The sequence below is a fragment of the Epinephelus lanceolatus genome, chromosome 5, assembly GCF_041903045.1.
Source record: "Epinephelus lanceolatus isolate andai-2023 chromosome 5, ASM4190304v1, whole genome shotgun sequence".
Taxonomy (NCBI): domain Eukaryota; kingdom Metazoa; phylum Chordata; class Actinopteri; order Perciformes; family Serranidae; genus Epinephelus; species Epinephelus lanceolatus.
This window is the reverse complement of record NC_135738.1, coordinates 44558447-44586368: the sequence shown is the minus strand read 5'-3', so window position 1 is coordinate 44586368 and position 27922 is coordinate 44558447. Positions and strand designations below refer to the sequence as shown.

The window sequence follows — 27922 nt, the reverse complement described above, 5'->3', positions numbered from 1 at the left end:
TGTTACCTGTGTTTAAACAAGAAAAAAAAAGATCGTAACAAAAAAATGCAATAACATTTTTGGTGGTTGGATGCTAATATTTAGAGAGTCCAAGATATAAAGTTTATCCCAATTATATCCTAAATTACCTAACCACCTCTGCTGCAAACTGCAACCACTGTAAGCATATTGAACTTATGTTGTTTTACTGTGGTGTTAACTGCAGAGGGCAGCAACACGCCGATGATGAGTGCACGCTGCCACAAATTAGCCGGAGAAGAAGGAGCTTACCTCCTGCTTACAGGAAGTGTTGAGTGTGTGTTGAGTTGAGCCTGTGTAGCTGTCTGTGCTTGTCGGGTTCATTAAATCGGTCGCAGCATATCTCTGGTAAGTCCCCGAGGTCTAATTTATTGTAGTTAGTATGTTAGTGATTGCATTAGATTATCCAGAAAACCCACCCTTGTGAAAATGGCTTGTTAGCATTAGCTAGGCTACAATGTAGATGATAACTGTCTCATCTGTTACTATATATTCATTATTGAACGCCAGCTTATTCTTAATACACCGATAAATATGTTTCCATCGCCGGTAACTTAGCAGGTTACGCCGTTATCGTAGCAGTTTGAGGGTTACAGTTAACGTGTTGGCTCCTGCCACTGTGTTAGCAGTGGTTGAGTGTGTGCTAAACTTTGGTGTTACCCAGCTGAACTGACGTTGACGTTGAACGCTGAACAAACTTCCATAATTACAACTTGTCCTCAGGCCAGTGTTAGCGGCGTCGGTGAGCTGTAGCTCCGCCTTGCCTCATCATTTATCGTCCCACCAGGCACATAGTAACTCAGTTCCTTTACCGTAACGTCAGCTGCTCAGTGTTATGTTAGCGCACCACGGACCCAACAACACATTTAAGATAATCTGGTAGCATCTGTTAATGTTCACACAGTGCTAGCTTTCTTTTTGGGTTAGTCACAGTGTGTTTGAGGAATGGTTTGATTATCAAGATACTTGTTTAACTAAATTTAGGCCTTGGTTGGTATCGTTATTTTATTGGGTGTCCTTAAGTGTAGCTCTGTTCAGTGCATGAGGCAGCGTCAAACAGACAGATTTTACATGGACTTTGGTCCTCCTGAGGCTTCTTCATTGTTATCGTAACTTAAGTGCTTACACATGCGGCAATTCACGTAGACCGCGCACTTCGCGTGTCTCACCGCTTTTCTCCACGTTGGCATCTCTAACGACCTGTGAGTGCTACTGTTTACATTTAGGGCAGGTCACTATGCAAAGTTTTGTGCAGGAGCCAAATGAAACCAGTCCAACTGAAATTCCATCAGTTATGTCCAATTTTGGGGCCCAGTGACTTTAATGGTAAGGGCTTTTTATTGTGTACAGCTAAGCAAGTAAAAGATGAACTGATTTCCAAAAGGCAAAAAGTTAAAGATGACACATTTCTTCAGTATTATAAGCAAGATTACTCTTATATTTAAACCTTTTCAGTTGTAAAATAACAAAAAAGGGCCTCAAGCTAAAGTTTTAGGCACCCTGCATTATCAGTACTTAGAAGTACCCCCTTTGGCAAGTATCACAGCCTCTGAACACGTTGTAACCAGCTTAGAGTCTTTCACTTCTTGTTTGGGGGATTTTCACCCATTCTTCCTGCAAAAGGCTTCTAGCTCTGTGAGATTCTTGGGCTGTCATGCATGCACTGCTCTTTTAAGGTCTAACCACAGATTTTTAATGATGTTTAGGTCAGGGGACTGTGAGGGCCATTGCAAAACTTCCAGCTTGCTCCTCTTGAGGTAGTCCATTGTGGATTTCGAGGTGTGTTTAGGATCACTGTCCTGTTGTAGAAGCCATCCTCTCTTCATCTTAAGCTGTTTTACAGATGGTGTGAGGATTGCTTCCGACTTTGCTGGAATTTAGCTGAACTCCCTCTACCTGTGAGATGGAAAGAGGTCAGAATGTTAAAGCTTTGAAATTTGCATCACCTGGCCTTTCCAAACAATGATTATGAACAAGCCATTGCCCTAACAAGCTAATTAAGGTCTGAGACCCTGGTAAAAGTTGTCTGAGAGCTCAAATGTCTTGGGGTACTCTTTTTTAATTTTTTCACTCTAAAATTGCACAGAACAAAAATAATACTCAAAATTTGCTTGAAATGTCGAAAAAACACGTCTCTTATACATGCCATCGCAGATGGAGGGATGGACTGTATTGATCACAAATTGGGAAATTCTTCTGGTTCAGCAGCAGGTTAATCAGGCATTGCATCGGATCAGTAAATATAGTCTACATATCAACACTAGAAGAGAGAAACGTATGAAGACAAATATAGATCAAGAGAAAAATAAACACAACACATAAAATCAATGAAAAAATCTTTAAAATACAAGAGAAAAAACAGCATACTCTTTAAGTATATATATATATATATATATATATATATATATATATATATATATATATATATATAAAATATCTATAGAACACACAATAAAAAGAATATACTAGAATACACAGTATATTCAACTACATCTACTAAGATATAAAATATATACGTAGGATAATATATTATGGATATGTACATTAGACAAGTGTGCAAATTTGTTGAAGTTTTAGGAATGCAGTGAGGTACAGTGAGAGAAAATGTGCAAATTCACCTTCTGCAAGGTTAATGGAATTGAAGTAGCTAAACAGAGTGGAGTTTGGTTTGGTTCAGGGTTGGAATAAGGAGCCAGCCATCAGCCAGTTGCTTTCAAAATATGCAAGTGGCTGCTAGATTTGCTTTACTCAAAAAAAAAAAAAAAGGAAAAGAAAAAAATTGTAATAGGTACAATTGTAATCTATTGAGTGCCTGGTATATTTCAGAATCCACCAGCCGCATTGGCAGGTGGACAAAAAAGTTGATTTCCAACCCTGGTTGGGACAGAAATTAAGAGGTCTGAGAGTTCTCTGTTACTCAGAAGTGAGGAGTTGTAAGTGTTATTGCTTTGGGCAGGAAAGATTTACTGTATTGGTGACAGTGAAGCTGAACCAGTCTGTTAGAATAAGAGCTTCACTGTTAGTCCAGTAGGTAGTGGAGAAGGTACATGATAGAATATGTACAGAAAACAAGCATACCATGAGGTCCAGGTGGATTCGTTCCTCCCTTTCTTAATCTTTGTCCTTCAGTTTCTGTTGGTCCTTCTCACTCAGTTCAGTCATACTTCACATCCGGTTCTTCTCCTTCTCCCTTTTCTCATTTTCATGAGTCCTGATCTCTTCCCACTGTGACTGTTATCCTCTGTCTCTCCTTACAGTCTCTCCTGCCTCTCATTCTGCCCTTCCCTGTCAGCTCTCTCCATCTCTTTCTCTTGCCCAGTTCTCAGATTTTTTTCTTTTTCTATCAGCAGATCAGCTCAGCTACTCTGACCTACAATAGTCAAGATGTGAAAGGAATTCTTGGTTAAAGCCACGTAAAATTTAGTTAAGCTTGTGGAGTGGGTGCCGAGTATGGGGCCCCTGTCTCCTGAATGGTCAGCCATTCTTGTTACTCAAACCACTTTCTAACACTCTCATAGGTTAACATGTAGGCAAAAAATGTTTCGATTGAAACGGGTGAGGTTTATAAAAGGTTTTTTGTTTTTTTTTTGTTTTTTTTGGGTTTTTTTTACACAGTGACGGGTGCGATTTCTTTAATGTTGGTTATCACTTGTTGAGCTTTGACACCAATTCAGGGCCCTATAAAGGCAGTATAGGTGGTGATTAGAAGCAGAAATTGTAGTAAAATATGAACCAAAGCTGTGGGCACAGCCTTGTCAATGGAAGGTTTCAACACAATTAACAACCACAGCTATTTGATTTGTATTCAGAAACACTGGAGTGACTTTTAAAAAGGGTTCAAAGGCTGTGAAAATTGTGAAAGATGGTGTTGTTTCTCTTTTTCCCATTTGAGTATCTCTTATCATAAAGTAGAGAAAATCCTCAAAATTATGACCTCATGAAAATTGAAAAGGAAAAAAGATTATTTCTCTTACTTACTTTGTGTGTCACTTTTTACTCAAGTTTGCTCCAACTACAGTGTTGAAATGTGCAGTGTAAAAGCGTTAATATTGTGAAACTGCATCCATTTCCAGTTTGAATTAACATTTCAGTTCATAAAGCTTCAGACTTCCATAACTTGATCCTTGAGTAAAATAACATACAAAAAATTATTTCTTCATATTTATGTGAAATCATACACTTGCAGAAAAGGTTTTAGGCTTTTTCCATAAAATAAACATTAATGACAGGTTGTACCGCACTAACTGCAACTTTCATTGTTGCGACACTAGATGGCAGTCAGTCCTCACATTTGTTTTGTGGTGCTGCCTTCTGTCCCCTGCAAAAATTCTTAGTTGAACCCATAGACTGTTGAACCACACTCCTTGCTGCACACAGCTTTGTTTACAGTTTGTAGTAAAAGACTAAATGTAATTTGTTTGCAGTAATTTGTAATCATGTGACACCATAGTTTTTGCTATGCAGTTTGGATTCATTTTTGCATCTGTAAACCAAGCTTTCTTTCAGAACTACAGGTATGCAATGTCATACTGGATAACACAGAGGAGTTTTGCAAAAGCCTGGTAGCCTCCAGTACAATTTGTTTTTAGCTAATGAAAATTGTTTCTGCTTGAAAAACACCCTGCCTGCCTTTACAAGGTCTATTCAGCAATAAAAAATGTATTAGAAAATATCCAAAATACAAAGGTTGCTTTTGTTTTTTTTTTTGTTTTTTTACAATGACAATTGTAAAAGCTGTCAGGCTATAGTATAGTTTAGTTTAGTTTATTGTTTTTCTCGAACAACAAATAACCATAAAAATAAAAGTCATAAAAAATGTCATAAAAAGCACGACAAATAAACAGTCTTATCCAGAAAAAAAAACAACCCATAAAATAATGTGTTCGAGAGGGAACAGGAGGAAGCAAAGAGCTTATTTAGTCCTGCCCCTTCTTCACGTTATTATATATAATACAAATAACAAACAAAAAGAAAAATCAAAAAGATATAAAGTCCTTTATCCCTGACAAAATAATATACAATTACAACAATAAAAATAAATAAACAAAGTAGTAAGAAAAAAAAAATCAAGGCATAATTTAATTATCCTCCTGCAATATCTTAAACTCAACTTATACATGATGCTTCATATAAGGAACAGAAATTTAATAAAAGAAATACATAGAAAAAATAAATAGTCGTTAAGCGGTCATTGTTTTTATATTTGGCAAGAATGGTTTTCTTGTATCTGTTTTTAAACTGTATAGTGCTAGTGCTTAGTTTGATTCCCTCGTCAAGAACATTCCACAAAGTTACCCCACAGACTGATATGCACATGCTTTTAAGAGTAGTACGTACACGAGGTTGTTTAAAATTTAGTTTTCCCCTTAGATGATATTTTCCTTCTCTATTTTGAAACATTTTTTGAATGTTTTCAGGCAGTGCATTGTTTCTTGCTTTAAATACCATTATTGCTGTTCTAACCTTCACCAAGTCCATAAATTTCAATATCTGTGATTTGGAAAATAGAGGATTGGTATGATTGAAATACCCAGCATGATGAATTATCCTTACTGCTCTTTTTTGCAATGTGCATATCCTTTGTAAAGTGCTCTTGTAAGTTATACCCCAGATTTCAACACAATAGATCAGATATGGTAATATCAGTGCACAGTACAGAGAGTGTAGTGTTGTTTGATTTAAGATGTATCTACATTTACTCAGCACTCCAATGCTCTTTGCCATCTTAGAACACAAGTACTTAATGTGGGCTTCCAGCAGAACTTTGGGTCTATTAAAACACCCAAAAATTTGTTTTCAATTACTCTTTATATTGCAATATTATTAATTTCCACTTGAATATCATCATTCATTTTACGCTGCCCAAATAACATAAATTCAGTTTTGTTAAAGTTCAATGATAACTTATTTGTGTCAAACCAACATTTTAATTCATGCATTTCTTTCGTGACCACTTTCAAGAGCTGCTGCAAGTCTTCCCCAGACCAAAAAATACTTGTGTCGTCCGCAAAGACAACAAACTTAAGTATATTTGAGACTCTACAAATGTCATTGATGTACAAAATAAATAGCTTAGGGCCCAAGACTGACCCCTGTGGTACACCACATGTAATATTCAGACTCTTTGACTTATTGTTACCCATCTGCACAAATTGAAGCCTATTTTCAATGTAACTCTTAATCCTATCCAATGCAACCCCTCTGATGCCATACATCTCCAGTTTTTTAAGTAGTATCTCATGATCAATTGTGTCAAATGCTTTTTTCCCAGAATTATTTATTTCTTTGGCCAGTTTAGGTCCCACATTACCAAAGAAACTGTTAAATCTATCAACCACTTCATTCATATCAATAATTGTTATGCCATTATCTGTATAAGGGTAATCTGGTTTGGTTTGGCTTTTTCTAATAATATTATTTAATATATTACATATACTTTTTTGCTTTTATCTTTCTCTAATTAATAATCCTTGTAATAATGTAATAATCCTTCTTACATACGCTCATAATATTAGTTAATTTGTTTTTGTATTTCTTATGTTTAATCTCTAATTGCATTACATTCCCAGTTCCTCTTGTGATTACATTCATGGAATCGCAAAGACAGACAGGTGATCACCAATATCACTAACAATCCCCTTACAGTGATGCTCTCCATATTGTTTGTAAAAATGTTGTCAATCAGAGTGGCACTGTGAGATATTATTCTGGTTGGTTTTGTAATTGTTGGAAATAGCTATTGGAAATAGCTATATGCTATACATTGCTTCAACAAATTCATCTGTCATTTTATGCCTGTTGGGATTCAACAAGCCTATGTTAAAATCCCCACAGACATATTTGACTTTTTGCTTTTCTTTAGTAAATACCCTTTCCATATTTTCTATGAATATTTCTATGTTCGATCCAGGTTTCCTGTAGACACAACTGACAATGACATTTTTGTTTTTTTCATGCACATGTCAATAGTGATACACTCCATTACATCATCAAGGATTACTGACCTTGTAAGTGAGGCTTTTGTCAACAAATAGAGCCACACCTCCTCCTGCTCTACTCCCTGTATTAATGCAATTAAGTTCATATCTTCTTCTTTCTCAGGAACCTTGCTTGTTTTGCTATATCAGCATTTGCTTTGGTGAGATGCTCATTAATATAGACATTTGTGCCCTTTAACTTACTGCCCTGCTCAGAGATGGGGACTCGAGTCATTGTGACTTGGACTCTAGTCGACTCGAGTCGCTGTTTTGATGACTTGTGACTTGACTTGACAAAAAATAAAAGACTTGAGACTTGACTCGGACTTGGAAGTTAAAGACTCAGGACTTGACTTGAGACACGATGACTTGAATGACTTGAGTGTTATTCACATCATGTTTTCGGTTAGAATATAAAATTAATAAATTAATTTAAAAAATAATGTAGGTAGGAGCGCAGGCTGAGAATGATTGGATCACTACCCTGTCAATCAGTCATGCCCTCTCTACCTACCATACGTGTTTATTGGAGAAACAGGCCCTCTTATATCAGATAGGCATCAACATGTCAGCGGGAGGGGTACCGAGAGTCATCGTCTTCGGCTTTCGGAATTACCATTATTATGGCACAAGACGAACAGCACAGTGCAAGACATGCGGCATAAACATCTCGGACACCTAGACGACAACTTCAAACTTTGTTCGTCATTTGAAGAGCCATTCTGGGGGGGGGGGGGGAAACGTGAGCAAACATTCTGACCGGTTCATCACAAGACCGGCTATACGTTTTATGAACGAGCAACACAGGGTTAAATGAGCTAAATGGGTGATTTTGGCTGCTGCCTTGGTTAGTGTGTGTGTGTGTGTGTGTGTGTGTGTGTGTGTGTGTGTGTGTGTGTGTGTGTGTGTGTGTGTGCGTGCGCGCGCACACATGGGGGTCATCCCTGCAAAGTAAACATTGCAGCGATGAAGTCAATGTTTACTGACAGTTACTTATATCTTGTCTTTTCACTTTATTAAGATCAGATTCTGCAGGTAAAATTACAATAATAAGGTGACTTGACTTGGACTTGACTTGACCTATTACAGGACTTGACTTGACTTGATATAACCTGTGACTTAACTTGACTTGACTTGACTTGCCCAAGAAAAAATGAATTGGGACTTACTTGAGACTTGAAGGTTAAGACCGGAGACTTACTTGAGACTTGCACATGTGTGACTTGGTCCCATCTCTGGCCCTGCTTGAGAAGATCAATTTTATTCTTTCTGTTGGCAAAGCGGACTATGACAATATGTTTGACTTTCTGGTTCTTTGTTGGTATAGTGTGACGTGCTTCAATGTCGTCTCTGTTTACAGAGATATCATTGTCATGAAGGAAAGATGTTACCTGTGCCTCCGTTGAGTCATCATGTTCATCACTGTCCTGTTGTTGTACTCCTTTCAGGGCCTTGGCGTAAGATTGTAGCTTGATCGTCATACCGGTTATAATGACATCATTCATTCTCGAGTATTGTTCTAAGTCCGATACACGGTTCTCCAAGAACTTAATCTTGTTCGTTTGCTCCTCGTTCTGTTTCTTGAGTTCTTTAATTTCATTCATCAGATTTATTATTGTACGTTGCTGGTTGGCTATTTTTGCCAGTTCATCAGACATCATGTTCACCGCATTTTTTAAGTCTTCAATGTCTTTCTTAATTTCTTTAGTGGCCATCTTGCCACCAAAAACAGCAATTTCACAATGGAAAGCAACAAGTGGAGATCTGCAGCAGACCTAGGCTACAAGCAAGCCACACTGCTACTGCCAGCTAGGTTGCTGACTGTTTTACCTGCTGCAGGGTAGCTGCTCCTTGGCCTGGTGGTGGCTGCTACAGGGTCCTATGGTAGCTGCTGCTGGGCCTAGAGGTAGCTGCTCCTTATCGTATCGGATTGGTCATAGGCTGTACTCGCCGATACCCGATACTGCGTTTTAGGCAGTATCGGAGGCATTTCCGATACTGGTATCGGTATCGGTACAACTCTAAATATAAGTGTATTATCTAAGTGTATTATTATGTATTATCTATCACAAGCGTCTCTACAAGTTCAACCATAGGCTGTAAATAAAGATGGATGACACGGCTCCGCTTACCCCCACTGTACAGAAATTAAGCCACGATATCCTGGATATGGCCTCATCTTGCAGTGGCGATGTCATTTGTACCCAGAATATTGCAGCAGCCATCTCCGCGGTGTAGAGTTCCCAGCCCGTCCGATCTAATCGCCAGCAGTTTCGCTGATTGTGAGCACACCAACTGGCACATAGTGCTGTCAATCATGTCATCAAATCCTGTTTTATAGCATCAAATAACTAATTAAAACCACATTAATCAGACAAATAAGCACTTGAACATACAGCAGTATGATTAAAAACTACCTAAAATGACAGAAACCATCTTTGGGAAAAATATATTTGTGGAATTTATGTAAGGTGTACTTAAAGGTTTTTGGTTTGGCTCATGTCCTGTATGCAAACAAAGAGGGTGATGCTTATGACCTGTACTGCAGCCAGCCACCAGGGGGCAATCGAGAGGTTCTGGCTCACCTTTTGGGGAGCTGTTATGTCGTCCATCTTTATGTACAATCTATGTGTGGAACATAGAAAGTCTAAAACAAAATGATCTCTTTGATATCTCTAATGGCTGCTGTTGTGTTGGTGTTGATGTCTCATGTAGGTCCAGAGAGTGGATGCTGCCTTCACGTCCTCCTGGTCTCCATCCTCCCATTTCAGCCGAGCATCAGCTCCTTTTTTGTGCAAGTTGATAGTGTGTGCATGTGTGTAAATACACTCTAGACCTATATATGTGAGTGTGTTGCTTTAGGGTAGTGTATGTGAGTGTGTGTGTGTGTGTGTGTGTGTGTGTGTCTGTGTCAGTGCCCCCCAGCCCACCATGTCCCCATATCCCTCAACGCTCCAGCTGTGTCCATCAGTGTGTCTTCATCTCCTCTGCCTGCTGCTGCTGCTCCTCACTGTGTCCTCCTCCTCAGTACCTAAAAAGGACCCAGGCATGGCTGAGCCCTTAACCCATTTCAACAAGACACAAGGTAACTGCACCCCTCCATGTGAGTATGAGTCCCACCAGAGACACTCATGGTGTAGGTTTTGTTTTATAGTTAAGCATTAGATTTCACCATTTAACACTACCACGGAAACAATAAATCGCCTGATCTGACCAAATCATACTTTAGTTATATACCTCACCCTAACTGCCAAGCTCTATAAATCTTTATACAGGCCAAAGGGCAGAAACAAAAGATTAGGGCTGTAGGAGGATTGTTGTGTGAATCCATTTTTCATTCAATCATTTACTCTATGAAATGTCTGACCACAGTGAAAAATACCTTTCATAATTTCCCATAGCTCAATATGATGTCTTCAAATGATTTCAAGATCCAGATGGTAACTTTTATTAAAACAAAAACTTTTTTTTCCATATTTGCTGAAACTGTCGCTATATTCACACACACTAAATGAGACAGATAAAAAAAAAAAAAAATCATATTCTTCTGCCTACTCTATTGGATTGTGGCATTTCTAATGGCCTTATTGTGTGTGAATGAAAACAACCAATTAGAGCTTAGGACTCTGTAACACAGTGGTTCCCAACTGGTTCAGCCACGGGGTCCACATTTTTCCTTAGTCATTAGTTCAAGGTCCGCAGAGTTCAATAAAGATGGTGGCATGCAAACGTTTGGGCACACCAGGTCAAAATTTTGTTGACTTTGAGTAGTAACAAAAAAGTAGTAAAACAAAAATGATACAGTAATCTTGCCTAAAATGTGGAAAAGCATGTTTCTTCTTTCACTTTATGCCTGTTGGAGATCAGTTCATCTTCTAGTCTCTTAACTATTCATAGTAAAAGAAATTTTGACCAGGGGTCCTCAAACCTTTGCATGCCACTGTACAGTGTCATACTTACATTTGGCCATGTTGTTGAACTAGTTTGTTGTCTCAGTCAAGTAGCTCTCCATTGGTGACTTACTTCCCAGCAGGAAATGGCACTTCAAAATAAAAGCTTTGTACTGGAAATTCACTTTACTTAAAGATAGTGTTTTTTACAAACTTGACACACTTGCGAGTCACTTGGGATCCATTTAGAATGAGTAGGGTTGGGTCGGTTCTCGGTAATACCAATTCGGTCCAGTACTCCGTCTTGGACCGGGTTTTATTTTATGAGATTGACCGGACTGCATACTCAGGCAGGACGCCGCAGAGGTCCGCCTGGTAGAAGTGGACGTCCGCGAGCACTGTGCGCGCAAAGCACGACCGCGCGGACTCCGCTCCGCGCACCAGTGTCACACAAAAGACTGTTCAGCATGTATTTTTCACATGGCAGGACATTTTTACATGTAGTCCACTCCGCTTATAGTGCGCCCGAGTCTGTGAGCACCTGTGTCTGCCTCTTCACCAAGCGCACAGCAAGTAGGAGGGAGAGGGGGGTGGGGCGGGGACTGAGCTAGGAGGTGTGAGTGCGCATGCGCCTCTACTGTAGCCTGGAGTTTGTTTAATAGTGACAGGGAGTCGATAATGGCGGACAATTTAGTCTCGACGAAATCAAGGAATGCGCCACTGTGGCAACACTTTGGCTTTGAGCCAGACGAAGGAGGCAACCCTTGTTTGCACTGACTGAGTAAGCTGCAAAATTTACTTGTAAGGAATAAAAGAAACAACTTGTTACTGTCACTCTGTTGTCCTAAGGTCGTTTTTTATTTTAAATGAGTCAATTGCGCCCCCAAGTGGCGAAAATCGGGTATTACCGACTTGATGCGGTTTTGTACAAAAAACGGACCTTTTTTTTTTTTTTTTTCTCATACCGACCCAACCCTAAGAATGAGCCTGGGTCCCACTTTTGAACCCCGACCCACCAGTTGGGAACCACTGCTGTAACATAGTTGTCAATCATGTCAAATCACTGCTCCTGAACTGCAGTGAAACAGGCAGCGCTGACCAGATATGAATCAAGATTCTGTCACTGCATTGCCTATTTCTCACCAAAAATGCTTTCAGAAACACACTTTTACCTATTGTTTGTAATATGCGATTGTTTGTTGAGACTGTTTGTTTGTTTTTCGGACGAGCATCTTGCATTACATCACCCGCCAGCAGGAACGTTTAGTCGGGTGTGGCGCAGTGCATTCTGGAAGATGTAGGTTTTCTATCTCATGAGCAAAAGCAATGACGCAGCCCTTTTCCTCTGTTTTCCCTGGTCCTGTACCCACAGTTTCAGAAGTTTTTGCATCTCTACTGCATGACAGCCTTGTTTTGTGGGAAGGCCATCTTTCAGCAGTGAAATACTTCTTTAAAAGTGTTTGCATTTAGGTTGAAGGAGATTTCAAAATAAATATCAATTTACATCAATTTTAGGAATGTTTACCCAAATGTCAGCGGAACAGGTCTACTTACTTTACAAAGCTTCTGTCATCATAGTTTGTTTTGTCCCATATTGTTTGTTTACATAGGCTTTGGTTATTTTATTTATAACATGGTTATTTTATATGTTCTATATTAAGTTAATAATCGTAATAATAAGTTTTTGTCCTTCTTTTCAAGCTTAGTCATTTATGGAATTGTTTGTTCCCCAGGTGATAACAATGCTGTCAGTGAAAATGCAACAGATCTAAATCTGAAAACAGCTCCCACAGAAGGACCACAGCAGGACCAATTCTCCCCCAACTTGTCTTCATCCGTCATCCACACTTCTGTCAGCCACAAATTAAATGAGCCTATAGTATCCTCAACCTCACTCAACCAAGCCGAAGGAGGAAACCATTCATCCACAACCCCACCATCCAATCAACAGCTGGCACTACCAGACAATCAGAGTCCATCACCAGAGGCAGTCATTCAGCCTGCAGCTCCTCCTCCTCCTCCTACCACCACAGGCTCAGCCACACTGACTGCTCATACTGGATCCAGCACCAGCAATGGTACAACTACAACTACAACTACATCTACAACTGCAGAATCTGTTAGGAATGTATACATAACCACTGTGCTGGTGACTTCTACAGCCACAACAACACCAGCATCTACTACAATAACGGCAACATCGACAACAAAAACCGCAACATCCACAACAACAGTGACACCAACATCTACAGCAGCAGCACCACCACCACCACCACCACCACCACACCCTGCAACAACTGTAACAGCAACAACCACGCTTACAAGAGCTACCACAACCTTTACTATTACTACAACCACAGGTACAAAGATGACACTGCCACCAGCTGTCACAACACAGCCAAATGCCCCAACTACTCACAAGCCACTATTTCAGACCTCTTTACCCAGAGGGCCTGTTACCAGCACCAGTGCTCCCGCCAATCCCAACCAGCCGGTCACCTTGGGAACGCGAGATGGCATGGTAGATGTAGCTGGAGCCGCTCTGACCAGGCAGCTGGTGGATACAGCGTCTTTACTGGCCGTCCTGCTCTTCGGCCTGCTCTTCTTCCTGGTCACAGTGGCTGTGTTTGTCACACAGGCCTACGAGAGCTATAGGCGGAAGGACTACACCCAGGTGGACTACTTGATCAATGGCATGTACACAGACTCTGGGGTGTGAGGGAGGAAGCACATCGCATGGAGATTGTTTGTGCGCTTAGAGTCAGAGGCTGTAGAACAGAAGATGGTGTGGAGAGTAAGACAGTAGTGCAATGAATTCACAAGGTGATTCATCACCACTGTTAGACAGTTCAGAGAGAAGTAGGAAAGGACTAAACTGACCAGCAGTTCACTGAACTGACCCTACAGCAGTCACTGATCTGTTTCTATCATAACTTTTCCACTTAACGCTTTGTTTCTTCCTGCTTCTCTTTCTTTTGGATGGTTTGAATGTGGAGAGTTTGGCTTGTCCCAGTTTTGCCGAATTTTGAGCAACAGAAATCAAGGTTACTTTGGTGTAACTCAGTTCTGTGTGTACGTGCAAAGCCCTCTAATGGACTTTGCTATCGTCCCATGACAGCTGTGCTTGGTTCTAGGGTGGCTGGACCAATCAGAATGCTTCCAAGGTGATAAAAAATTTTTTTCAATGTCTGACTTAAAAAAAAAAAAAAAAGGTGTCATAATATTTGAATTATTGTACTTTTGCAGATGAATGTAGTCACACAGAAGTTTAATGCTCATTAAGGACCAGGGCTGACACTTTTTCATTCATTCAAGTTAATTTATAGCATGATGCATTTTATAATAAAATGCAAAAATGTAATAAAATGAAAAAAAAAAGTGACAGCCCTATAAAGGACCAAAGCATTTTTATGAATATTATGTTGGAGATTAGACTAGTCATTTTCCAGTGATGGACTGAATGACTTATCCCACAGCCACAAATAGAAAAAACATAGAAGTGGGAACCCATTGATAAGAAATTTCTCAATCAGCCTAGACTGGCTGATTGACTGTTTGACTAACAGGCTCTTCATTTAGCACGTCCCAAACACATCACATTGGAAATGAACAAAGATGCGTATCATGAAAAATTCCCATATATGTGCAACATAACACATCACTAGGGCTAGGTGTTTATTTAGTATATTTGAGAATTTACTCTGAAACAAATGGGCTTCTTCTGATTTTGTTTTGCACAATTCAATATTACATATATATATTTTAGATGTGTTGACATTTCTACCCATCAGATATTTTCACTACCAGCACAAAGTAACAGTTGCAGTGATTGGTCGTTTCAGTTGTTGATGTCAGTAGTTGAGATGACATAAACTGGTTTTTAGTTTTAGTCATAATTTGGGGAGTTCAGGGCTCAGAGTCACAGGTTTACCTTTTTAAATGTAAGTTTGTTCTGGTTTATTATAACTTGAGACTCACTGTTACAGTTTTGGCCATCATATCTTTCAGACACAAGCCCCTTAAACACTGCCTGTTCAAGGCTGGAATGTCACACTGTTTGTCTGCCTCAATGTTCTTTACAAAAAGTATGACTGTGGAATACGGGGACAGAGTTATCTCACCTTTAAGCCAGCAGTGGAAGTTGTAACGGCGCTGGACAGCCAGCAGGATGGGACCATGAATGTGACGGCTGTGACGTTTGGACAAGTTGTTGGTGTGTAACCGACTGCATGAGATTTCAAAAGTAGATGGTAGCAGTTAGCAGCTAACCCAAAGAAGAAGCAGCCGAATATGTTCTCTTTTGCTTCCATGATGCTGGTGTGCTGTTTAAAATTACACACTGTAGCGGCAAGATGTTGCTATTGTTTCGCTCTGTGTAAAAATACAAAGGAGGCATATAGAAGGGACTTCAAGGTGGCCCTATAATGCCATATCTGTGTAAAAAGAACTATAGAAACATTGTACTCAAAGTAAATTACTGAGACCTGGAAACACGGCATCTCAACACCCCTGAAAATCTTCCTTTGCTGACCTGCAGTGGTGTAGTAGTGTACTTCAGTGTGTGTCAGGAGGACACTGTGACATCACTGTTTCCTGTGGTTACACAGCAAATACATGGGGTCAGATGATCAGACAGGTTGGTTTTTGTTTTTCATATGGATGAGAGATTATAAGCAGAGTCTTAATTTCTGCCCCAGCTTCACCAGCATCCAAGGTGCACAGAGAGGGAAAAGGTCTCCAAGAACATTTGTAGTATAAACAACAACTTTATTGTGAGACCAACCCATTTGGGCTTGTGGCTTTCAAATAAGAGATTAGTACCAACATTTCAGGTGCACTTGACCTCTAAATGTAGGGGTTTAGATCATTTGTTAGTTTTACAATCTACAATTGCTTTGATAGGTAAAGTGTGTTTGTAACTGATAGAAAAGATGGCCAAAACTACAAACAGTAAGATTCAAGTTGTAATATATGTATTACAGTTGAATAATCCTTTGAATGTAGCTGCCAATGAAATACCAGTCCCTTCAGTAGCAGTAGTGTGCCACGAAAAAGATCTGACCTGTGTGACTCCACAGCACAGAGAGCTGGACTTGAACCAGCTTCTTCCACACTTTAATTAAAAGTAAATAACTATGTGGAAAAACTTTACATGATTCCACAGAGGTAGAGGAGTTTTCTCAGAAAGACATCAGGATTTAACACAGGTACTCCTGCCAGCTGAATGCAGTGGAAGATGTATTTCCATCACTCTGCATTAAGTTTCTCCAGATGTGGCCTGGTGTGTCAGGGCCAAAGTATATACTGTGTGGTGTCTGGTTTAGTCGGTAGGCCAGAGAGAGACCACAGAGTCATCTCAGTCAAATCATCAAGTTGGAGATTTTTTCATTGTCTTGTCAGTGTGTTGACGCTGGCTTAGTGTTTTCTGTGTGTGCATGTTACGAGCGGCAGAGGTGTGTTTATTTGGATGGCAGCTGCTTTGCTTAGTGATGGTGTTTAAAAAAAAAAAAGACATTCAGGCAGACACATTAAAACAAACTGCTTTGTTTAGTTAACACTGAGAATGAATCAAATCATCCTCAGTTAAATTAATTCCACTTTTTTTCATAAACTTGATCAGTGATTTCAAAGATTTGACACAAGGCAGAACAGCTGTAAGGTCTTCTATCTGCCCATTACAAAGGCAGCTGTGCATACCCACCCTCGTTATGTGGTTTCACACACTAAACATTGTAGCTTGGATTGGCGACTTGTGGAAATAGTCATACATCACTTTTTCACTGTAGCATTCTGTAGAAAACATTACAGTATATTCCAAATGGCAAGGAAAGGTCTGGAGATAAGTAAGGAGAGGACTGTTGTTAAGACAACAGTAAACCTTTGTGTAACCATGTGAAATATGATTTGCAGTGGTATGTGGAGCCCCCTTTATGTGGCATTTTATTGTTGTTTTGGTTTGTTTTAAACATCTCTTCATTTCACTACACATTCGGACACAATCAGACATTTTGGGAAATGAGTTTCCTGTAAAACCCACAGTCATAGTATGTGCAGGGTTTCTGCAGTTCCCTCAAAATTCTTAAAGGCATTATATTTGTGAATCTAAAATTAAGGCATTCTTTAAAGCATCCCTTTATTTCATTGCTTTAAAGAAACAATCAGACTTTTTGGAAATCAGTTTCCTCTAAAAACCCACAGTTATAGTACATGCAGGGTTCCCACAGGGCTTCCGTACAAAGTCTTAATGGCATTGAATTCATGAATCCATAAATAAGGCCTTAACTGATATGAAAATGTCTTAAATCAACCCTTTTAGGGTCTTAAAAATGCTAAGTCATGGAAAGTAGGATGTTGAAAATAGTTTTTTCCAACGATATTTTTTGTAGGCCGACATGAAAATTAATATCATCCTGGTTCCCCTGCCAAAAAGCCTATGGGATTTTTTCATTGGATTTTGGATAATTGCAGAAAATAATCTTAGTAGTAAACAAATGTTTATGATACTTACATGCTTTGTTCGGCAAGATACTCTTCACAAATGAACACCGCTTTTATGATAATTAAAGCCTAAATGCAATTGCTGAAAGTAAAAATCTAATATTAGGTTATGAACAAATTACACCACGGTCACATGACTAAATGTCACCAACAGGCTGTAAAGCCATGTTCTGTGTGATGATGTTCTGCAGTGTCATTTAGCCACTCTTTAGCAATCACCTTTTTTAAGACACATAAAAGCCTCAAAATTCACAGTGGGGTATTTGCTGATGTATTTGATGTCGTAGAACAAAACGTGAAAGTCTCTTCAGCTTGCGTTAATCATAGACCTTATTTCTGGCATCTAACCAAAACCCCATTCAAAAAACCCATTGACTTCAAGAAGAGGGGGCCAGGAGTGCTAAAATCCAAAGTCATTTATGGATTGTAGGACTCAATCCTGGGGCTCTCTGTTTACTGAATGCCCCTTGCATCCAGACATGAGAAAAAGCTATGAAGTTCATCATCATCGTACTCTTAAAATAGACAAAAGGAGAAGAGATTAATTGGGGTGCCCTGGTGGATTAGGGGTTTAAATTACTGTGCATGAACCACGACGTCCGCTGCTTTAAGTACAGGTGGGGACACTTGTTGCCATTCCGTTTTTCTTTCTCATTTCTCGTCATTGCTCTGCTGTCAACACTCTATTGTACAGGTTTAAGGAAAATCTTAAAACCTTACACGGTTTAGCCAATGACAGCTTCACAGTGTCGAACAAGTAAACTTTTTTCCATGTTTTAAGACACAGCTGTATTAATAGCATAGCTTAGCATAAAGACTGAAAATGGGCAATTGCTAGCATTTCTCTTGTGATGGAGTTAGGCTAGCACTTTTCAAGCTAAATACTGTGCATCCAGGGCCTCACTCTTAATGGAGATACGGTATCATCCAGATCCAACTGAGGTTAGCAGCACCTAAGTCTATTTCCCATACATTTCTTTGTGTTTCAAAGTCTTATCATTTCAGTTTAGTTCCACAAGCTTTCATCAATGCCGATGACATTTAAGCTGTTTTTCAGTGTTTAATTTTTTTGCACGCTCATCCTGCAGTGAGTCATGGGAACAGGGCCATACTAGATTGCTTATTTCAATATAATGTATAATTTTTGCTAATGGTGAATATATTTTTAAATGCTAAACTATTTTGAGTATATTGAGGTGTGTGTTTTCTGTTTTGTTTTTGGATGATGTTTTCCTAAACAGATTCTTCATATAGCTTAGTATGTACCTCACTGTACATTTTCTCCTGTTTTTGTCGGTATGTTTTAGACATCACTGATGAACATGGACCTTAAGCCATTCATCCACTTGTTTTGAATGCATTTTGGAGGTGCATCATTCCTGGAAACATCACATTCAGCAAAAAAACAAACTACAAATTATGACTTCCATATAATATTTTGTGACTTAGCTTACTTATAATTATGCTAGGTGTTATCAAAATTATGAGGTTTGCCATAATGAGTGATATACTGCAGCTCATGAAATAGATTACTATAAGAATCTCACAAATATGAGTCACAGTTCAGTACTATGGAAGTTATATAAAAGTTAATGCACAGAAAATTGTCTAAAAGTTTGAATACATTTGACAGAGTGATGAACAAATGCTCAGCTGCATCTGTTACAGTTCTGAACAATATGTGATGATGATGAATATGGACAGACGAGTCCTTAAATTGTTCTCAATGGTTTTACGATGTAAACAAAAACAGTATCCTCTACAGACTGACTTACTTACTTGCCTTTTCTCTTTTCTTGAGCAGTCTTATTAGTTTTCTTTTCCTGGGGGGTTCATGGTTGATGAACAATCACCAAATAATCACTGAAGCACATTATTGTATGATAAAGCCAAGGGGAACATAAAGCCATTATCAATATGTGACTGATTGACTGAAGGATGATATGACAGTGTATGCTACAACATGAAAGGAAGATTAATGGGTGGATCTAAAGCTCACACAGCAGAGGATGTTTTCAAGTTAAATAAAGTTTGTGCTGCTGAGTGTTTCTGTAGTATATTGAATGTATTAGGTTTTGACCCTAATTGTTTTTGTATTGGACCTGCTAATTTTGTGTAAAATTTCCATGTCTTTAAAGTTGGTTTCATGCCATAACTGATTTTTTTTTTTTTTTTTTTTTTTTTAAAGAGGAAAAAAAAAATCTCTGAAATATAATTTGAAAGATGTCTGGTTTTAGAAATGCAGAGAGTGTTCAAATTTGTTTACAAGAGATGAGATCGGTACGAGAGCAGAGACCTGCTTTATTTGCAATCATGGTTTTCATCACTGTATTTTCCTATGATGTTTGGCCTGTTATCTCAGGATTACTATCTAGAATCCAATATCTTGAGGAAACCAACTTTTGTTTTCAAATGAAAATTTGCTGTATTCCAATGTCTCAAGAAAACAAGACTTGCATCCTGAGAAAATTAAACACAAACACTGAGAAAACGATATCTTATTTAAAAAGTTGAAAATTTGACATTTATTCCTTTATGTCATGTTTATGCCTGATTTTTGTTTTGTTTTGTCAGTTATCTCGTAAAATGAGCTACAGAGGCGTAGAGCTGCCATGCCAAGAAAAAAAAAAGGTCAGGTCATAATTTTACAAGAAGAGTATCTTGTTATGTAAATATCTTTTTTTTAAAAACTGATCAGCATCAGTTTTTTCTGGTGTGGCATCACTATGCTTTTGTAAATACCCTTTAGTTTCTCTTTTCCTGTTATCATGAGAAAACAAGAACATCTGGTGTGTTATCTTCAGATAGAATATCTTCAGACAAAGTAACTTGTTATTAAAAACACTGAGATCATTAACTAATGATCTGAAGGTAGGAGTTAGGAAAAAAATGATTGGGCCGCTCTCTGCTTCCTTACATATGTGTAATTATTTCAGTTTTATTTTCCGATGATCACAGACTAAATTTTACAATTTCAGCATGACAAATTTTGTTTTCTCATCATCATCACAAAGTGATTATTTCATGATGTCAGCATAACACAAACCACATTCAAATCATTTGATACAAATGTTTGAGATTCAGACATGAGGTAATCACTGCCTTGTCTGGTATTTAGAGATGATTACCGTAGTGCACTGTCATGCATTGTTCACTAATGATCACAAGACACTGTTTGGGTTAACCTGGGATCCCAAAAAAGCATTCAGCGATCATCGGAAACAAATTGTAAGGCTTCTCTGTAAGACTGACTTGAGGTCTGGTCTGATGAACAAAATTGCTCTCGTGACAATTAGAATGTAGAACATACTGATGATGTCACTGTGTCCAGTATGTCAGTGAAGCTTTGTTAAGATTTGATGGTTTTGTGACTGTAATTTAGAGTCTTATGTCAGTAGTTCTAAAGTCAGCAGTTCAAGGTCCTGGAAACATCACTGGTAGACTTGTGTTCAGGGTGGATTTGTGTTTGCAGTAACTAATGTGCAGAATGTCAAGAAATGACATGCCATGTGCCAACTCAACATTGTACCAATGCACTTTAAAGAGATATTTTTACTTGCAGAGAATAAATAATAAAAAAGAACCAAATTGATCTTGCTGTTGTTTGAGTCAATCAGTGCTGTCTAATCTTATGTTTAATTCAGAGCTGTGAGCTGTAGTGCACATACAGTGTAATACCATCATTCTGCATGAAGAGAGCACTCATTGATCAAAGCTGCAGTGCAGAGCTGTGCCAGGCTTAGCCAGCGGTTCAGCTAGTGTGGATGGGTCTGTTCAGTCTGCATATCTGATTTCTCACAGCTCCACCTTTGCCTCAGGGATGCACAACAAGTTAAACTTGGCATCTGTGCCATGTATTTGTAAAAGGTGAAATATTTTTATTGGTGTTGTTTTCTTGTTAATCCAACAGCAAAATGAATGCTAATAAAATTCTCATGCATGTTTAACAGTGGTTCCTGCAGGAGGTTTGGCAGGAGAGATGTTTTTTCCAAACTTACCTCAGTGGCTGTTCCAATACCCGTTGTAGATTAAAAATGCTTCTAGTTGGCTTCTTAAAGTGACATGCCTTTTTTGTTTGTTTTTAGTTTTGTAAGCTTAAGCCCACTCACTCCAAATCGACCTTTTTAAAGTTTTTTTAAGGCCTGTATACCTTTGATACTGTCATCTTTTTTCGAGTCCCAAGCTGCATGACGCATTTAAAAATGTGGAACATGCAAACCATGGGCACTTGAATTGTTCTGAAAGATTCACAATCCCATAAAAACATCCACAGAAAAAAATTAAAATGCTTCTTCATTCAGCTCTACAGTGGCCTGTATAAGTTTGGGCATCCCTGGTCAAACTTTGGTTTACAGTGAATAGTAAAGTAATTAGAGGATGAACTGATCTCCAAAAGGCACGAAGTTAAAGATGAAACATGCTTTTCAACATTTTAAGCAAGATTAGTGTATTAATTGTGTTTTGTAGAGTTTTAGAGTGAAAAATGGAAAGGAGCACCATGCAAAAGTTTGGGCACTCCAAGACATTTGAGCTCTCAGACAACTTTTACCAGAATCTCAAACCTTAATTCGCTTGTTAGGGCTCTGGCTTGTTCACAATCATTGTTAAGAAAGGCCTAACAATCAGCAGCCATGGGCTCCTCTAAACAGCTGCCTAGCACTCTGAAAACTAAAATAACTGATGCCCACAAAGCAGGAGAAGGTTATAAGAAGATAGCAAAGTGTTTTCAGGTAGCTGTTTCCTCATTTCATAATGTAATTAAGAAATGGCAGTTAACAGGAACTGTGAAGGTCAAGTTGAGGTCTGGAAGACCAAGAAAACTTTATGAGAGAGCTGCTTGTAGGATTGTAGGAAGGCAAATCAGAAATCTGTTTGACTGCAAAAGACCTGCAGGAAGATTTCTCAGACTCAGTGGTGGGTTGCACTGTTCTACTGTGCAGCGACACTTGTACAAATATGACCTTCATGGAAGAGTCATCAGAAGAAAACCTTTCCTGTGTCCTCACCACAAAATTCAGAAGTTTATTAAAGAACATCTAAACAAGCCTGATGCTTTTTGGAAACAAGTCCTGTGGACTGATGAAGTTACAATAGAAATTTTTGATTCAATGAACAAAATAGTTTGGAAAAAAGAATGCAGAATTTCATAAAAAGAACACCTGTCCAACTGTTAAACACAGGGGTGGATTGATCATGCTTTGGGCTGGTGTTGCAGCCAGTGGCACAGGGAACATTTCACAGGTAGAGGGAAGAATGGATTCAGTTAAATTCCACACCATCTGTAAAAAAGCATAAGATGATAAGAGAATGGCTTCTAGGGGTGGGAATCTTTGGGCACCTCACGATTCGATAACGATTACGATTCAGGGGCTACGAGTCGATTATAAAACGATTATTGATGCATCTTTAATTTATGTATATTGATGCACAACACACATTTCTTTTTGTCTCACTGAATAAGCATTCAACACTTGCAATTTTTAAAAACAGTGCATTTGTAATAAGAAACAGTTGAATTCATTTCCATTATATTTTATTAAACATATAAATGGAAATGCTTGCAAACTGAAAAGTTACAACTTCGTTGTACGGAACCAGAGGTAACAACAGGTATCTTAAATCACAAGATAAAATGCGCAGTTAGAGTAACAAATGATTCGGTGGCGACAGACGTCCACGCATCACATGTAACTGCGATCCTACCTGCCTGCCTGCCTTCAACAGTGAGGCCATGACTTCTGTTTTGGTTTGATGGTAGAGTGTCGGGATGGCCGTGTCGGTGAAATAGCGTCGGGATGGGATGGTGTATCTGGGCTCCAGTGTATGCAGCAGTGCTCGAAATCCCTGATTTTCCACGACGGAATAAGGACGCAAATCCTTGGCAATAAATGCCGCGATGGCCTTCGTAATTCGCTTGGCCTTTTCCGATGAGGGTGGCAGCTTTCTAATTGCTTCCTCAATTGTTCTCTGGTTGGTAGCGCCACTAGTTGCCGCAGCAACAACAGCCTGCCGTCTCCCTGACTCCTCCATCAGGTGGAATCGAGTTACATGGCTTCTCCTGTTTGTTGTGTTGTCAAAGTATTTTATTTTAGCACGACACAGCTTACATATAACGTGGCTCTTGTCCAGTTCCCTTACGCCGTCAACGTTGTAGAAGCCGAAGTATTTCCACACGTCTGCTTTTAAATTAGAAGGAGCTGTTCGGATCTCACGGCGAGGTGGGTGGCGGTCAGCCATGTTTGTTTTCCTCTGTGCGCGTGTTGGCGTGTCTGCTCCAGGTGCGCATCCCAAAGTGTCCCAGAGATGACGCGTACCACGCTTCTTAGTTCCGCATCATTTAGAACCTTCTGTATTACTCTAATTAATCGAAATTTGGACGTTTGTGAATCGATTCAGATTCGTCCACGTCCGAATCGTGATGTATCTAAGAATCGGAAATTTCCCCCACCCCTAATGGCTTCTACAACATTACAATGAACCTGAACACACCTTGACTACCTCAAGAGGCACAAGCTGAAGGTTTTGCCATGGTCCTCACAGTCCCAGGACCTAAACATCATTAATAATCTGTGGGTAGACCTCAAAGAGCAGTGCATGCAAGACGGCCCAAGAATCTCACAGAACTAGAAGATTTTTGCAGGAAGAATGGGTGAAAATCCCCAGAACAAGAATTAAAAGACTCTTGGCTAGTTACAAAAAGTGATCTTGCTTAAGATATTGAGGAAATCTTCATCTTTAACTTAATTCCTTTTGGAGATCAGTTCATTGTCTACTCACTTAACTATTCACAGTAAACGAAATCTTGACCAGGGGTGCCCAAACTTTGGCATGCCACTGTACAATAAAATGTGGAACATGCAAACCATAACCAGGTATTTCGATTGATCTTCAAGATTCCCAATCACATAAAAACACCCGCAGAAAAGAAATAAAGATGACTTTCCATTCATCTCCTTCATTGCTATATACTGTTACATATGCTACGTGTTATGTAAAAGTGTACCAGGAGAAATGTCTTTGTAAAATGATCAAAAGGCATTGCGGGGGTGAATTTTATGTGTGGGAATTTTCCTCCGTTTTTATGAGCAAACACATAGAAACAGACACAAAGGAGCTGAGATCAACTTCACCATCTTTATTCATCTTTTTTTTTTTTTTTTTTTGCACAGACACAACAAGTAGTACTCAGATGTGGAAATAATTTCTATAGGCTGTTTTCCAAATCAAGGGTAACTTATGATCAGATGCTGCCCTTATCTTTCCCTGAGGGATTTTATATCAGTCATCCTCACAGCAGTGTACATTTGACCCAACGCTGACACCAACTGCTATATACAAAGCTGAGACCTCATGCCCAGAAGGTGCTTTTATTGTGGCCACAAACTGAAACAATGCCAATCTGAGTCCTGCTGAGATATCAACAGATGAACTCTTCTGCACTTAGAGCTCAAGGTCCAGTGTGTAGGATTTAGGAGGATATATTGGCAGAAATGGAATATAATAAATTAAGTATGTTTTCTTTGGTGTATCATCATCTGAAAATAAGTATCATATTTTTACTGGTTTTGATCACCTGGTCCATTTGTTTTGGAGAGGAAGGGACCTCCGCTGATAATTCAGCTTCTGTTAAAAATCCCCTGGACGCTTTGTTGCCAATTCTTTTTCAATGAAAATAACTAGCATCATCGCCAAAAGTCACCATAGATTGCATACAAGTGACGTCATTCCATATTCATTTGGGATAATGGAAGCATTTTGCTACTCTCTACAGTTAGAGTCAATAGAAAAATTCTCAACAAAACATGTGAATGCAAGAGGGCAATGGAGTTTATACCATGGTGCACCACTTTCTCACGCTTCCAGTCCAAAGAGCAAGAGAGTTAACCACAGAAACTCACTATAGCTCCCACTTCTGTAGCATGCAGTGTCTCCCCTCCTTCTGTCTGCCCCATACCTATGGCACTGCTCAGGAGAGGGGGTAGATGAATTACAATGTAATATACTTGGGACACTATAATATACTTTTACTTCATCTAGTGAGAAACTCACTAGATGAAGTGACTAGAGAGTTCCCCTCTACTCATATGAGGACAACAGCAACATTTAATAAAGGTAGCATTACAAAATTGAGCTTAATTAATACTCACACAAATACAACGTGCTAACATTATTAGCACAGACCTATGGTACATTACATTGTAGCCTATAAGGTAGCGTGGCAGCTCGTGGAAATTTTCTTTATGAATGAAGCAAGGATAAATCACACACAAGACGAAGGTCTGCTGTCAGTTTCCACCCATTTTTCAAGCGCTGTAGTTAACCTTTCCAGTTTAGTTTCATCCACAGGTCTGTGGCGATTCATTCACTCCAAAATAGTGCTTTGCCAGCTTTGGTGATGCAGTTGCCTGCTGACATCAGTCTGATTAGCTGTACCTGTATTGCTCAGCTGTAGGTGGTAGCACAAACTCAAAGTACTTTGGTGATATTTTATTTCTGTTTGACACAAGGTGCAAATATCAGCACACAATTAATGTAATTGAAAAATAATAATGCATTATGTGTGGATCTTAATTGAATTGTGATTAATGCATTAACACTGACAGCGTTTCATATATATATATATATATATATATATATATACACATATATGTATAAATTCTTCATTACTGCATTCCTGCATTTACAGTTTATTTATTTTGCAATCACTCTCTACCACAAATTGATTTTATATGTTGGATTTTCGTTCGTTTTCGTGTTTTCGTTTTTTGCTTGTGTGCTCTCTTTGTTATTGATTTATTTAATTTATTGCTGAAGGGAGCCTGAGATCTAAGAATTTTATTGCCAGGGACTGCCTCTGTAATTGTTGTGCATATGACTTGAAACACAGATATACAGTGAATCAGTTACTTCATTGAGAAGGCAAATTAATGGTTGTCCTTTTTGTTAAGAACTTAACAACCCTCAAAAACTTGTCTTCGCTGACCTCTGGTTGTTGAATCTCTCACTTTGCTGCAGGGATATACAGGTGTGGTGACACGTGCAACTGATTTTATTTCTGAAAAACGTTTGACAGCAACTGGTCTAATAAAAGATGTTACCAGTTGCATTGGGAAGTGACCCAGGATTTCTAAAGGATTTTTGACACAATTTAGGATTTTAACCATTCTTTCTTTACTCTTCCACTTGCGCTCCTTTAAAAGTGAGGGTCAAGTCCTTGTCAGCTTTCTCTCCTTATGGTTTAAATGTATCCATGGATTGATGGATTCCAAAACAACCACTACATGAATACAAACACAGCTGAAAGATCTTCACATCAGCCAAACTGTACTGTGGTCCAAACACTCTCAACCACTAAAATTACATATAAATCCCTCAGTGATACACTTTCCATGTGTACCACGGCATGTTGCAGCAATGCAAGGCTTGCTATACTTCACCTCTGTGCTGATGTGTTTTCCAGAGCATCAGCGAGTGCTTTTCATCTTAGTCATCCGCCATAACTCTGCCAATACACCCACAACAAAGACAACACACACAGCAACACATCAGTCAGGGTGCATGGGAGTCCAAACACAGCAAGCCACACACAGACTAAACACCACACACAGTAAACACGTTTCTCAGCCATCTCGTGCAGTTCACAGCCACAAACATGCAACCTTTCAGCCTGTGTTCTCTGGATGGATCATTTAGGGAACACTATTGTATCTTAAATGTACTCACATTCCATAAAAATACAGATAACAAAAAACAACACTGTAACTGCCATAGACCGACTATACCCAGTGCATAGATAGTCTCAGAAGATTTGCCTGATACGGTGAGGAGAGCCAGTGCGTTAAAGGCAAACTATGCTTAATTTTTTCTGACAAAGTTTGGTTTAAAGTAGGAGAAAAAAGGCTTTAAGACTTTAAAAACTCTATTTATTTATCTAATTATTTCAAATTCTCTTGAAATGTGCCATCACATTTTCCACCCATTTACTGTAATGATTGCAATGGTGGTTTGGCAGATTTCCACTGAATCAACTTAAACTCTTTGGCAGATAATGACAGGAAGCCTGACGCATCAGACCGTGCACCTGAATGTGCAAAGTCTTCAGAAGTCACTGATAGGTCTGGTTGTATCTCATTATCATAAATATTAGAAAATATTGCAGATGAGAATGGTCTGTAAATTACAGCCCATTTGTATTATTGCCTTTTGAGTCCGCACAGATATAACTTTTTACCTCAAATGCATTTAAAGGTCCAGTATGTAGGATACAGGGGGATATATTGGCATATAATAAGTATGTTTACTTCAGTGTATAATCACCTGAAAATAAGAAACGTGTTTTCATTACTTTAAAACAGTGGTTCCCAACTGGCGGGTCGTGGTCTAACAGTGGGTCGTGGGTCCATTCTAAATGGACCACATGTGAATTGCAAATATTTCAAGTTTGTAAAAATCACACTTAATTTTGAAGTATAGTGAATTTAAGGCACATAGCTTTTATTTTGAAGTGCAGCAGTGATGGGGATAACGGCATTATAAATA

General features: G+C 39.0%; 1 protein-coding gene across 2 annotated transcripts; it reads left to right on the top strand.

Annotated features, from left to right (window-relative positions):
- The first annotated feature begins 261 nt into the window (after positions 1-261).
- Positions 262-20975, top strand: c5h11orf24 (chromosome 5 C11orf24 homolog). 2 transcript variants are annotated; one of them, XM_033635250.2, is made up of 3 exons: positions 262-366; positions 9711-10080; positions 12619-20975. In XM_033635250.2, exons 2-3 carry the CDS (start codon positions 9927-9929, stop codon positions 13602-13604), a joined length of 1140 nt encoding a protein of 379 aa, XP_033491141.1. In that variant the 5' UTR covers positions 262-366; positions 9711-9926; the 3' UTR covers positions 13605-20975. The 2 variants fall into 2 exon arrangements, with proteins under 2 accessions (XP_033491141.1, XP_033491140.1); XM_033635249.2 differs by having other exon boundaries at positions 9711-10098.
- The last annotated feature ends 6947 nt before the right edge of the window (positions 20976-27922 follow it).